Source organism: Anabas testudineus, chromosome 15 (genome assembly GCF_900324465.2).
Source record: "Anabas testudineus chromosome 15, fAnaTes1.2, whole genome shotgun sequence".
Taxonomy (NCBI): Eukaryota; Metazoa; Chordata; class Actinopteri; order Anabantiformes; family Anabantidae; genus Anabas; species Anabas testudineus.
In genome coordinates, this window is record NC_046624.1 from 15,134,967 (window position 1) to 15,149,633 (window position 14,667).

The 14,667-nt window shown below is 43.0% G+C and overlaps 1 protein-coding gene across 7 annotated transcripts; it reads right to left on the reverse strand.

The window, feature by feature from the left end:
- Positions 1 to 1,299: 1,299 nt before the first annotated feature.
- zbtb18 (zinc finger and BTB domain containing 18) lies at positions 1,300 to 9,029 on the reverse strand. 7 transcript variants are annotated; one of them, XM_026355235.1, is made up of 4 exons: positions 8,066 to 8,548; positions 7,016 to 7,046; positions 6,265 to 6,897; positions 1,300 to 3,455 (listed from the first exon to the last, which is right to left on the reverse strand). In XM_026355235.1, the coding sequence occupies exons 3-4, from the start codon at positions 6,752 to 6,754 to the stop codon at positions 1,741 to 1,743; spliced, it is 2,205 nt and encodes a 734-aa protein (XP_026211020.1). In that variant the 5' UTR covers positions 6,755 to 6,897; positions 7,016 to 7,046; positions 8,066 to 8,548; the 3' UTR covers positions 1,300 to 1,740. The 7 variants fall into 7 exon arrangements, with proteins under 7 accessions (XP_026211020.1, XP_026211024.1, XP_026211019.1 ...); XM_026355239.1 differs by lacking the exons at positions 7,016 to 7,046; positions 8,066 to 8,548 and adding an exon at positions 8,562 to 9,029 and having other exon boundaries at positions 6,265 to 6,400; XM_026355234.1 differs by having other exon boundaries at positions 6,265 to 7,369.
- Positions 9,030 to 14,667: the final 5,638 nt, after the last annotated feature.

Below are 14,667 nucleotides of genomic sequence, written 5' to 3' on the forward strand. Positions count from 1 at the left end.
CCTTTCTCTCTCTGTATCCTTCACACTTTAGCTAAGTCAGAGCCACAGAACTGGACTCAGCAGACCTGAAGTAAGTGCCCAATGAGCAGAAATAATCAAGAAATGGCTTGACCGCGTCTAGAGTTGGAAGGGATGGAGTCATGAGAGATGGAAAACAAACATACAGCAGTGGAGAAATTCAACGCCTGAGGAGGAGCAGGAGGAGGAAGTGCTCGGTGGACGTAGATCTTCAGTAGGTTAAATCGACTGGTAATAACCAAGTCACGCACTCGTAAACACACACACGCACACAGACACGCAGCAGAAAGATCAGTGCATACAGACACAGGCTTAAAATGCTTCATCATATCGCGTCGACATCAGGCGAAAACACATTCGGTAACTTTCTTCTAGGAGCCCAGCGTCAGACCTACAACGAGTAGAAAAAAAAAATCCAACTTTTCACTGTCAAAAGTGTAACGTTCAAACACTTCCCCCCGATGCAAAAACCACAACTTAAAGGTTTAAGACAAAATCAAATTTTCATGCATTTTTTCCATAGTCGTGAGAATAATATTCAGTTTTTCAACAGACCGCACCCTGGAGTAGTATTCACAAAGAAAAGAAGAGGAAAGCCCGTTGTCAAATATTTGATCAATTACAATGTGTACAGTAATACAGCAAATTCACATTTTTATTTTAAAATATACAGGTTTGGACGTCATGCAACAACAGCAGGTCCCATTACAAAAAAAGTAACAAAATAATAATAATAATAATAATTAATTAATTAATTAAAAAAACTGTAAAGGATTAAAGTTTTAAAACTATAGCAGAACAATATACAACAACCTTAAATTAAATACCTTTTCAACAAGAGATGTTTTAAAGACTGCTAGCTAGATTTAAGAAAAAGAATCTATTCATAACAATAATAATAATTATTATAATAATTTGTAAAGGTCTTTTCATTTTTAGAAAATACTTCAAATTGATTGGAAGTGAAAAAAGGAGGCTGTGCATTGCATGAGTGCCATCAGTTTGTCTGTCAGTCAGCTTTCCCCTGAACACACAACACCAAAGAGCTTAACAAGAGAAGCGGGGAGCGCTTCGCCAACGACACCTCCATGCCAGTAAGAAATAAAATTAATACACACAAAACACACTCACACACACTCACGCACGTCAGGTGAAATTTTTGCCAGAGTAGTGCAGCGTCACGCACGCACACACACTTCTTCAAACTGTGTGTGTGGTGGTGTCGACTCGTGGTGATCACAGTACCCGTTTAGTGTATTGTAATGCTTTTTCAGTTCAGTGTGTTCGACCTGAACTCTTGCAGTGGCGTTGCTGCCTGTGGAACTGGGACCGATAACGTTGGAGTGTTGTGTCTGAGATGAAACGCAGAGTATAAACTCTTCAAAAAGGCGAGACATTCTCGCTGGGACCCATGTTCAAAAGACGCAATGAAAACCACCAAACAGAAGTTATACCAAATAAAAATAAGAGTTCAGAATAAAACAAAATTACCCCAAACAGCAACAACAAAAAAAAAAACAAAAACAAAAAACTCAGTAGTAACATTTTCATGTGCTATTAAAGTGCAATTGAATGAGATTTTGCGACACACAAAAACATGACTCACTTAAACCCCGAATGTCAAACTCTGCCACCTCCCTTTCACCTCCCCATGCCTCTCTGCCATTCTTTTACTCTCCACTTTTTTTTTTTTTATCTTTTATCAAACCAAGCAGTCTGTTTCTACTTCCACAGTTCCTGGGAGCTGTCCTCAATCGCCCAATCCCTGACATTGGGCAGTGCCAGCGGTTCGCTCTTCACTGACAGCGAGTTGACCAGTTCGCAATGGAACTTGCGGATGTGTCGGTAGAGGTCCCCAGACTGCGTAAAGCGCCGTTCGCACCACTTGCATGCATGCGGCTTCTCACGCGTGTGCACCACTGCGTGGCGGCTGAGGTTGTGTGAGTACTGGAAGCTCTTGCCGCAGGTGGTGCAGGTGTAGGGTTTCTCCCCGGAGTGTGTCCTCTCATGGCGCTTCAGCGTGTACATGCAGGAGAAGGTCTTGCTGCAGATGTTGCAGGTGGGCACATTGACGTCGCCGGCGGGCTTGGAGCGGATGCCCTCCTGCTCCCTGAAGTGGGAGCTGAGATGAAGCTGGAGGATGTGTGGGGAGGGGAAAACCTTGTTACACAACGGGCACATGAAGATCTGGGTGTGTTGAGCTGACAGCATATTGGAGACATAGGGCAGCAGGGAATTATCCATGCTGGCCGCCTCGGCCTGGGCGCGCTCATTTTCACCACCCAAGATGTCCTCATCGTCTGCTGTGGTTGGAGGTTTCTCTTCCCGCTCCAGCTCTGAGGCCAGAGAGGCTTCTCGCAGCGCGGACAGGTGCGCTTCCAGGCCGAGCCGCCTCTGGGCCGACAGAGGCCCTCCGACGCTGTGGTGGGTAAGGCCCCCGTTGGCACTGGGAACTGTCGTCTTGGTGATCCCGCTGTGCTCCATGTCATACTCCCCACCTCCAAGGTCCTCTTCCTCATCTGAAGCCACACCCCTCTCTACCTTCACCCTCACGGCCAATGGGCTTTGGAGGCTATCTGGTGTAGCTGCCCCGCTGAAGTAGGACTGGTGGTGGTTACTGTGGTTGCTACCAGCGATCGGCTTCACTGACAGGTCCAGGACACAGTCAGCTGCATCATTTGATACCCGCCTGCCCCTGTGCCCTCTGTGAGAGCTCACAGAGTGGTGGGACCTCTGGGAGAGCGATCCAGTGGAGCTGGTGGGGCTGCCGGCTGGGGAGAGCAACTTTCCTCCTTCCCTTAGCCCTTCCCCACCCTGCGTCTCTGCCTCGCCATGCCCTGGGCTGGTTGTAGCCATGGCTGGAGTCCTCGGCCTGTCTGCGGAAGGGAGCCTCAGCCACAGTGGTGCTCCCTCAGCCTTCCCTTCCTCCTCTTCATCACTGTGCAGCAGGTCAGCAGTAGCTGGCCGGCCAGTCGAACCATCTGATAGACTGTCGGCCTTGTCGGAGCAGCTGGATCCACCATCATCCTCTCTGCGCGTGCTGTCTGCCTCTGCTGTGGCCTTCTGCTTCAAACGCTTCTTACACACTTTGACAATGTCATACATGTGCAAGTAACTTGCTGCTGCCAACACATCCTCTACGGGAAGGTCCTGGAACTGCAGCTTGCCCTCATACATGAACTCCAGGAGCAGGGAAAAGGCTGGGGCTGTGACAATGTCGCTGTTGAGGTGCACCACGTCTCTCTTGTCCAGCTGGTCCTTGTAGAAGAGGTGAAAGTACATGCTGCAGGAGGCCAACACAGCACGGTGGGCACGAAACTGGGCATCGCCCACCAGCACCGTAGAGTCACACAGGAAGCCCTGGTGCCGCTGCTCGCTCAGACACTGGAGTAAATGTCTGCTGTGGTCTGGGAACTCCATCCTGCCGTCCTCATAACCTGCAGCCACATAACAGACACAGAAGCAGCGTTAAAGTTAGATACAGCTGATGATCAATATTCATAATGTCAGACTTCAAATTACACCAATGTGAGATTTTTAAAACGTTTTGAACGTTAAAATATTTGTTTTAGTGAAGACAGATACAAAAGAAGAAAATAGAAATCTAAAACACAAAAGACAATTTAAATTGAGAGAAAAGTAAAAGACATAATTTCTACATGAAGTTTAGAAATTAAATTATCTTTAAATTGCGTCTGAACTACATTTCAAGGATAGAGTTCATTATATTGTTTTTTACCATTTACCATAGTCTTTTTTGATAACAACACAATTTCTGCAAACAAAATTATCTTAAAAAAGGCTAAGAATAAAAAAACAGGGAATTGCAAGAGAGAAGAGGCAAATGCCAAAAACACATATGGTATGCGATGATGAAAACAAACCACAGTGAAGAAGAAGAGCAACGACAGAAACAGGAGAAGATTGGTCAGTTAAACACAAAGACAGAGAAAATGTGTACAAAAAGTGAAATCTTAGTAGTAATTAATATCTTGTCAATCTGTTTACAGCTGTTTTTTTTACACAAGGTAATAACCTGGACACAGCAACAATTGTACATCACCATAAATATTTCTGCTCAAATTCAGACTCTCCATGCAGGTAACTGTTAAGTCAGGCACACATTCCTTTATACACCGATGCCCCTGAACTGTCAATTTTTGTCACTCCTTTTCTACTTTATTCACCATCAATTTAAACAAATAGAAAAAAGGACAACAATTACAATAAAAACTGTAATTTAGGAATAAACACTAATTCAATTTTTATCAAGAGAAAGCCTTGATCTAAACCACCAGCAAGAGATTCTTCTACCCAGTCTCTCCGCTCTCTTTCTCTGCATCTCCTGTAACTCCTCTGCCTGCACTCCTGGATTGTCGCTGCTCCTACGCTGGTTATTTTTATTAACCCACTTTGGCCTGGCCTGGCACAGCCCTTTTAGGTAACCGGCTTTCAGCTTCACAAACTGTCCTCGTGTACACAACACACACACACACTTAGTAGCAGCCTACCTACCAACCACCTCCACAGGCTAAGTCGAGCAGGAAAACTGGCCAATTGAAACGGTACCGTCAAAAACAAAACAGCTTGTCCCTCGTTTAACCTGCGAGCACCGGCTTTAGGTGTGAGATTAGACGAGGAGAAAAAGGAGTCACAACAACGCTCAGGTGTTCTTAAAAAAGAGACAATTCAGCTACTTGATAAAATAAATGAACATCTAATTAAACGAAACATCAGTTAACTGAAAGTGATAACTAGAATGAAATGTGTAAAATCACCAAGTCCCACCTGTTAACCAAGTCAGTTTGTCCTGCCTGAGAAAATACATTGGTCCCGCTCTGCGCTGTGTTAACCAAAGCAGTTAAATCACCTCATTTGAATGAAGCTAAACCAAGAATGTCAGTGTGTGTGTGTGTGTGTGTCTGCGTGATGTGTAAGTGTGTGTGTGCTCGCCCTCCGGCTCATTCAGACTGCTTTTAATGAGGGGGCTTACGGGGACAAGGGTGTACCACCTCCCACCTCCCCACCCCCCTCTGTCCAGCCAAACCCCTCTGCCACCTCCTCCTTCCACAAACACACACACATACACACACATCATCCGTCACTCACACACTCCTTCCCATCTGAATCTTACAAGAAAAACCAGCACATCCGCCCCATAGTAGAAACTGCCCTCTTCCTCAACCCCCTATCCTCCACCCACCACCACCACCTCCCAGAAGAGAAGATTTACAATACAATCACTGTAAGTGCCCTGCTCATCACAGCATCAATCCTAATCCTTAAAGATGGCTAAAAATAAAGACGGTGGTGGCGGCGGTGGGGAGGAAGCCGTCAGTGGAGGCTCAGGAGGGCAGCAGCCCGTCACCCGGCTCGCCCGCCCCGGCCAGTCAGCTCAGGCAGTGGTCTGAGAGAGACACAGAGGGGCAGGGAGGGAGAGGATGAGGGAGAGGCTGGGACGGCCGGGGAGGGAGGCTTACCCACATCTGATCCAGCTGACGGGGGCCATATGGCAGCTGCTAGCCAGATAAAGAGATTAAGACTAGGAGGGAGTGCGATTACAGCTGTCTAGCCAATTCAGGCAGCTCAAATCTGCAACTTCTAAATTAGTCTCCTCTACTCCAGCCGACAGGAGGGGAAAAAAGTGGGTAGAGCAGACCGCACATGCTTTCAAGTAATTTTACAGCAAGTTAGATTTAACTGAAAGAAAGAAAAACACATTAGAGTATTAGAATTAAATGACTGCTTATAATAATGTTTGATGAAAGCGTAAAAAAATTTGTTTATCTTTGTTTACTTAAATTCAACTATTTAAAAATGACAAGATTTCTTTATGTAATTAATATGTTAGACTAAAATTGTTACTTAAGAAGACTTCACTTGTAGTGTAATGAAATAACTAAACTTGGCTTTTCTCAGTTGTACCTTTGGCTTCGGTTAACGAGTGTCCGAACAAAACGCAAATTGGAAACAGAACACAAAACAATAGCTGATTTTAAAATGCAGCTCTCTACACTACAAACTAAAAACACAACAATGTTTCCCCGGACTGTAATTACCCCTCAGACAGACAGCACCAACACGAGTTTACTACTGAAGCACTCACCAGCAGTTTCACACAGCGCACACACTGGTTTGACACACCGGAGCTCCCTACAACAAAACAAAATAACTACTCCGCTACCCCGGACTCTCCTACTCTATTCACTCTGTCGCACACACACATGCACACACACAAAACGATACCTGCAGCAGTATGCATCAACTTGATTAACTCCACTGTAGCAGAGTAGCTGGGCTCTCTAGCTGGCTGGGAATGGCTGTGTATCTCTCTCTCTCTCTCTCTTTCTTTCTCGCTGTTTCTCTTCCTCGCTCGCTCTCTCTGAATCAATGAGTGGGTAGAAGAAGAGAGAAGAAGAAGAGGGAGGCAGGCAAAAAAAAAAACACGCTGTTCAAACTGCGAGGGACAGATGCAAAGTGGAGGAGATGTTGGAGGGGGAACGAGATACCACCTCCCTCCTCCTCCTCCTCCTCCTTCTAACTGGCGCTGATCGGCAGCCACAAACACACACACGCATACATACACAGCATGCACACACACACACACACACAGCTCTAACTCTCCCAGGCTGCCGCTGAGACTCACAATAAAGGACTGGAGAGGGGTGGAGGCGGTGGAGGGATGGAGGAGGAGGAGGTGGGGTGGATGGCAGCCTGTCAGCTGCTCTGACATCATCCTCAGATGGAGATGCTACCTCCAGCTGTGCTCTTTCTACAGCCATATGCTGCCTCCTCTACACTCCTGCCACCAGACTCTTCTTTCATTCTCCCAACACCACACAACTTTGTCTCTCCTTCTCCCCCTTTTTCTCTCTTTCTCTTAGAAAAAAAAAACAAAACATAAAAAAACAAAAAGGAAAAAAAAAAAAAACACGGATCTACTAAATGCAGTAGGATGTTTGTTTGTTTTTAGGGAGACAGAAAAGCGTTTACTCACCAAATCATGCAACCACAACCACTCACATCCACTAAAACGGAAAGGGAAAGTTTACAAAAATGTAAGCAGAGGTGCTGCATAAAAACTTTCAGTGTGGTAACATTTTTAAATGACTCCTCTGTCTGTCTCCATGTCTCCTTCCAGGAACCATAAACAAAGGCCAACACAGCACATTTGCAACTGACATATGCACGCAGCTGATATTGTTTTCCACTTCTTTACGGTTCAGCGCCGCTGCCTCGCCTTGTATTCATTCACTCACTCACTCATTCACATATCTTTCTATCAGTCCACTTTGCCCATCACCACCCCCTCCTCCTGCTCGGACCCTTCAGACAACTGACAGGAACAAAACTGAAAATGAGGAAACAATGGGAGCAAGTCATAAAGAAAGAAACTAATGAGAGTAAATGCTGAACAAAGGGTATACAAGCATTTAATAACCCGGGTGAAACTTATTGCAACAGCCTTATTTCGCTTTCGTTTTAGTGAAAGTGTGCAAATATTTAATATATACGAGCACAAGAATAAAGACACTTTTATTTACTATTTAAATTCCGTGTCCGCTCCTGCCATAAAAACTTTAATAGCGACTAATAAAGCATACATATATCACAGTATTAAAATATTCGGCTACTAATATGACAAGACTCAACACAATTCAGTTAAGTTGTTTAAACTTTTTTTTATACATATAAATTAAATTAAATGATGAGAACAATCATTTTGTTATAAAGTTGTAGTGAGCAACACGTGAACATGACTGAATAAAAACCGCTACGTAAACTTCTCCTGTAAGTTATTTTATTATTATATATATTTAATAAGCTTAGGTAGGATGCTTTTAAAGTCGGAAACATTAAATTATCCAAGTTAAACTTTAATTAACTTCACCGCTGGAGTTTCAGTTTGCATCTTTAATTACAGTGCAACCCCTGATTCACTAATTCAATTTCTGTTTTGCCTTTTTCTCATCACGACAGCGCTATAATCAACACTTCCACTCCACAGTAAAGCGTTTAGTTTATCCCACATCAGACTAAAACACACCTTAACTTCATTTAAAGCAGCGCTTTGGATCCACCGCGGTAACGACCGCGTTGTCCGGCGATGGAAAAAATTAGCATGAAATTCAAAGTAATGTCACCGCTGACAGGCTGCGACACCGGACAAAGTAGTGACACAAGAGCAGCGTGGCTCATTAGTTAGCCCCCAACAAATACATATTTAAATTAATAAAAGAAAAAGCAGAGGCACACGCAGGGAAAGAGTGACCCAAGCAGCTAGCTAAAGCTCGGTCGCGGCTAACAAAAGTAAAGCGAACAGGCTACAATACGGAGCTATTTACAGTTGTTGCGAAGGCCCCGGTGCTATGACAACAGCTGCTAAAACACCGCCGACCCACGGCTAACATGGCAACTGTTAGTCCGTGGAGACGACACCGACATGCTAAGGAAGGTCTAGCTACTTTTCCCCCTCCGTAACCCACCCTCTCTCCCTCCTGAGCCTCCTCTAATCGGACTCCGGTGTTAGAGCCAGCACTTACAGACAACCAGGTCCAACGTCTTCCCCCCGCTTCTTCCGTCAAATCCCCGTTTTTCCCCTCCGGAGATCAAACTAGATCGACTTTGGACTAATTTCCATAACAGGCTGCCGAGGCGAGCAGGCGGAGGGACGGGGAGTCTAGCACTCTGCGGCGGCCAGATGTTTCCGAGCTGTTGCTGATCAACTCGGGCTGGGAAAGGAGGCGAGTTGACTGGCACGGCACGGAAGCCAATAGTGCCGGCGAGGAGGAGAGTGAAGGCAAATTGGAAGCGGCCCTCTCACAGAGGAGAGGGAGGGATATGTCTTCTTCTCTCGTCGGCGTAGGTTGACACCAGGCAACAACAACAGCAGCAGCACACACACACACACACACACACACACACACACACACACACACACACACACACACACACAGTGAGAAGGCAGGAAAAGAAGAAGCTGGGCCAAACCAACTGGTTCTGCGAGTCAGCGAGGCGGACTGGCGCAGCGCGGAGCGGCGCGGTGCCGCCTGGGTACTGTAGTCCAACGGGGGGCAAAAAGAGGGGGGGTGGGGTGTGTGTGTGTGGGGGCGGAGCCGATGCGAGCAGGTGCACCACCTTGACAGGAAGCAACCCTGTTGTTGTCTCAGCACGCGGTGGTACCTTACCTGTAAGTCGCTTTGGATAAAAGCATCTGCCAGTAGCCTGAAGGTGGTCTGTATTTTATTTAAACTTAAACATGTCTCCTATGGTGCTGGGAGGTTTTCAATGATGTTGTAGTTCTAGCAAAGGTGAACTATATCTTTGCAGCTACAAGTGGTATCAGCATGCAGCGACTCATAAAAGACTGGCTATCATCATGGTACATTAAACCAATTAAGTAGGCGAAAACTAAAAATAAAATAATGTTGAATTCGTCCATTTACTATGTGGTTTACCAAAGTGAATACTTGAAAGGTCAAGCCGCTCTATACAGACTTCTGTATAATAAGTTATATATAAGCAATATATTAATATAAATAAGTCACAGAGCTTAGTTACCAGGTGCAAAACAACCAGCAATAAATACAAAACAATGGGAACGCTTGAAAGTATAAAAATAAGCACAAAAAGACCACTAACCGTTACAAAGTGGACCAGTTTCTTATAATCCATCTATGGCTTAGTGTCACCTCTTGCGGTAGTTCGTCGAATGTTTGCTTCTTTTATTGTCAGGGAGAGACAACGATGAACACAACCCACCTAAATTCAAGGTTTGTTACTGTTGTTGCTCTGACATCGTGATCTTCTTACCCTCAACATAGTCATAAGTCATATTTTAGTACTTACACAAGTATTAGGATGTGTTACATGAATTAGAAGCTGGCATATTCAGTAAAAAATGACAACTTTATTTCCTTTTTCTTTTTTGGTATCAGATGTTTTCCCACAGGTGGAGCACAGTAGGGGTTCAAATGTAATGCACGACAAGCAACTACTAATAAATAAAATTAAAAGTTACTTTTGAATATATTATATTATAATTATATAAAATCAAAAAATATATCATTAAAAATGTATTTGCAAATGGTCCAAATATGCATTAAACAGTTGTGGTGACACAATCTGACTCTTAACTTGAGCACAGGAGGTCTTTTGGGGTGCAGGCTTCAGGTATCCAGCTAAAGCATTTCAGTTATCTATTCTCCCTTGAACAGAATAATTTATTTTAAACATAATGCAGAGAGTTCCTTCTTGATTTATGTCTGCATGGTGGAAAAATCTTCATCCAGCTCGAGAGAGGCCGCTCAAATGGACAATTAACTTAATTTTTCCTCTGACTATCACTCAAATAATCATCACAGCAAGTTTGATCATCGATTTAGCTCTGAAAATGCAAGCAAGCAAGCAATTTGGAGAGCTAAACCGAAGGTCAGGCGATGGGTGTTGACCTGTGTTCACATTGTGTTGATGAATAGATTACTGTGAAAAAACCTAACACAGATTAACAGGTTTACATGTGTAAATATCTGCCTTCAGTCTGTGCTATCAGTTAATCTAAGCTTTACAGCATACAGTTTGATTTGTCTCAATGTTTCAGAACAATAGAGAAATTCAGGAAGTTATAATGAAACAAATTAGTTTGTAATGAGTAATGTAGGCTGGGCAGGGCCCCTGGATTTACAGAACGGTTTATGCAAGTTCCTGGACTGGCAGACTGGTTTTCAGTTTCCCCAACAGACTTAAGAATGACGCATGACACACTTTCATAGGAGATCTGTGACTCCTAACACCAAAGCTGCGGGAAGGCCAGTTTAACCTGTAAGTTGGAGTTTACAATAAACAGGTTGTTGCATGTACATACTGAACTGAGCAGATGATATTATTTGCTTTTCAGTATAAAATCTACAACTGTGTGTGAAATTGTCTGTGAGTGATTTTTATACTGTTTCAGGTAAGAATGTCTTGCAGTGTGAAGTGCTGCAGCGCTGGAGATATTTAGGTTGTAAGTCTCCTACATGACATCTAGAGGAAGAGAACAGCAAATCTAGGACACAAAGCAACATCAGCAGCTGAGTTTCTCCCTGTCCAGGAGACAAAGCAGCTTATTTCATCATCTTTGTCATGTTTTCCATGATGGTTAAGATTTCAGAGCACACAGGGCAGTCAAGGAAGCCCCAAGATGAACAGCACTGAAAGTAAATGTGATTGTTTATAGGGGAGGTTTTCATAAATAGATAAAATAAATGAATTGTTGTGCTTAAAAAGGACTAGTGATAAGAGGTTTCACTTTACTGTTGAGAAATTATGTCTAAACATTTTGTAAATCTCTCATTTGTGGGTCAGTGGGACAAAAACCTTCATCAAGCGTCTGTCATGAGAGCCTTGACATGAAAAAGTTTGGGCGGCTCTGGCTGCCTGAGTGGGTCTACGGGCCTATTTGCATCCCCTAAACCTGTCCCAGTAAACTAATTGGCGTTACTAATAGATTGCTGGATGAACTGCAGCGCTGTATGGTAATGAATTCACACGATCCGGTGTCATAGCTGAAGGACTTGTTAAAATGCAAATGAATGATGACCCTGTTATGTGTCTATCAATTTGGGGATTCACATTACCAGCGCATTACAATGAGCCCCTTGTTCACGCACGAAAATACAATTAGGCCCACGGGCAGAAACAGTTCAGCAGAACAGAAAATTGGATTTAAGAACAGACTTTCAAAACTATTAGCTAATTTAAGCAATAAATACACACAAAACAGTCCAATCATTTTCAGTGTAACTGCATATCTAACTGCATGTTAAGCTCCTTTTTAGAATAATTTCCTCTCAGTGTGCATGATGGTGTGATGTGCTGAAGACTCACCTCACTGTCAGACCTATATATAGGATCCCATAAAGAGAAGGATGCACAGATACCCTTATTAATGCATTGAAATCTGGCTTGTGCCTGTCTATGTGTGAATGCCTCAAGAGATTCTTGTGCAAATTTCTAAACTTCCTTCACATCTCCAGTGTTCCTCACTCTGATCCACATATTGTTTTGCCACTAACAGATGACAGGACACAGCCGAATGTGTGTGTGTGTATGTGTGCACGTGAGCTAAGTAAGCAGAGCCAGACTGATGTTTGAAATTATCTGTACTACTATTTCATCCTCCCTTAAGCTGAAAACTGAAGACACAGCAGAAGGGGAGGCAGCGAATAACATACAAAAAAACAAAATGCACAGCAGAGCTTGTTCTCGCTCATCTGCTGCAAATGGCAAGTAGTCTGCAGTCATCAACAAATAGTCTCATGTATTGAGAGAGAATCAGAACTTCCTCAGATCTTCAGACATGGCCCCCATATGTATTTGGTCTTTGTTTCCTTTCCATATTAATTTTACAGTATGTGTGTTTTTTAAAGGTAAATACATCATTGTACTTAGTAGATGTTCTACTTTCCCCCTCTGGAGGTCGCTGTAGATCCCACATTTTACATTTTAATTTTCTCTCTATTCAGTTCACTCCAATTAGGCTTTGTTGGCATCATCGCTTCATGAAAATATGCTGCCAACCTGTATGCATGGAGGAAAATAAATAACACATACAGTGACAACATTAAGAAGCAGTGATGTACAGGGCGAGGAATCAAACACCTGCAAGAAAAGCGAGTGGAAGCTTGTGTGTGTTAAATAAAGTATGTGAGAAATACATACATTACACAAGTTTAGACTTAAACTTACAGCTTTAAAAGTGCAGCCACAATTAACTTGTTTTGCTTTTCACTGTAACTTGTTCAACCTCTTTCACACAACTGTATGAAACCTATTTAGTTTCTGAAAAGCAGAGTGCTGATCAGATGTTTTCCTCTGAAGCAAAGAAAAAGCATTTTAGAAACCTGGAAGAAGATGCAATTAAGAATTAAACTCATCATTGATAAGTTATATATTTGCTTCACAGGAAACCTTTCCCTGCAAGCATTAATAGTATTTTGCGTGTCAAGAGGTTTTTAGCATGCAATGTTGTTCAATATAGACAACGGCTTTTAAGCAACTATTTAACCAAATTCTTGTGATTCTTATGAGGGAATTATTGAAAATACATCTAATAAAACAATTTCCACATACAAGAGCTCTTCTTTTACTTTTTACTATCTGTCCTTACTATGGACCAGCTTGCTTGGAATCTAACTTTTATATTCTAAAGGTTAATTTGGAGATCAAGATGCTCGAGTTTATTTGTACTCATTGCAAGTTGGTCTTTATAAATAAGAACTAAATGCTCTAAGTAAAAAATGTTCATTTGCACAGACATCCTGTCTGATAAATTGTTTAGCTCAGCTTCAAAGCAGCAGGGAGTCGAAATAATGAAATAAACCAGAAAAGGCAGCTCAGAAGGGCAACAGAAAATGTAGCATCCAAGATCATTATCTCACATCTTTGTGGCAATTTCTCAACCAACACTTATTGATTTGAGCACAGCAACATAAAGTAAATCATACAGTTAGTGGACCACGCTTGATGTAAAACTCTGAAATTAGAAGTCGAAGACGTCGATTCTTTAATCTTGAGTTTTTTAGGCCGGAGCTTCTCCAGTTTCCAGTTCACCAAATCACCTGTACTGTCTTTTCTGTCTGTAGGGCTCTGGCGGTTTGATGGACACTGAGACCACTTCCTACACAATGTTGTCCATCAATGCATCCAACCAAGAGCTTCCCCAAACCCGCAGCAGCTCTCCACAGTGTGTTTATACAGCTTCTCTCATTATTGCCCATTATGGAGGCAAGCAAGAGGGGAGACACTCTGGGAGACACTGGCTGGCTGACAGAGGAAGAGGAAAGGAAGGGGGCAGACAGATGTTTGAATCTCAGCCCTGGGGCTGATGAGATTAATCCATCCTCCAAGGCAGAGATGGAAACAGAGACGTGGAGAGAGATGGGAGCAATGCCTGTTACTACAATTGGCTGCCCTCTTTCACCTCTGCATCCCAGACATCCTGGTCCTGCTTTTATGTTGCTGAGGTGAGCCGCATTTCTAGACCCATTATAGATCCAACGATCCTGAAAACCCCTGGACTAAGCTGCCATGGTGAAAGCAAGAGAGAGCATCAGTTTGAAAGAGACTTTGTCATTCTGTTACAAGTGAAATAACATGAAAATGACATATTATTAAGTTAAGCATCTATGATTTATTACCATTATTTGCTCATATAAATAAATATTGGAAGCTTAGTGTTTTAATCTATTTGTGTTATGTAGGAGGTTACTGTAGCATGACAAGCTCCTAGATTCTGGTGTGCAGTAACTCTACAAGTGAAATAATAATGATCTCTGCTCTCTCTTATTTACTGATGAGTACAGTAACAATGTGGAGAAGCTCAGGCTCTAATAAGACACTTTAGAAGTCTGATGATTTTGGTTTCCTCGGAGGAACAGCATGAACGGCAGGTTTTGTGGTCCGTAAAATCTCATTTGTTTCCAAGAACTGTTCTCAATAAAACATTAATTAGTAATAAATGTTTCTGAGGATTTCAATTCAACCATTTCTTTAATTAGTTAACTTGATTGTACTCTCCAAGACGCGTTCAAGGGATTATTAGGAAATAATTGACCTGTATAATAAAGAGCAGTACTCAGCATAAAAATGCAAAAATACAACGTACGA

Excerpts from the sequence above, each read along its gene's own strand:
- zbtb18 (XM_026355235.1), bottom strand. The coding sequence starts at position 6,754 with ATGATGTCAGAGCAGCTGACAGGCTGCCATCCACCCCACCTCCTCCTC. Across the intron at positions 3,456-6,264 it reads GTTGATGCATACTGCTGCAG|GTTATGAGGACGGCAGGATG; the intron begins GTATCGTTTTGT and ends ATGTGGCTGCAG.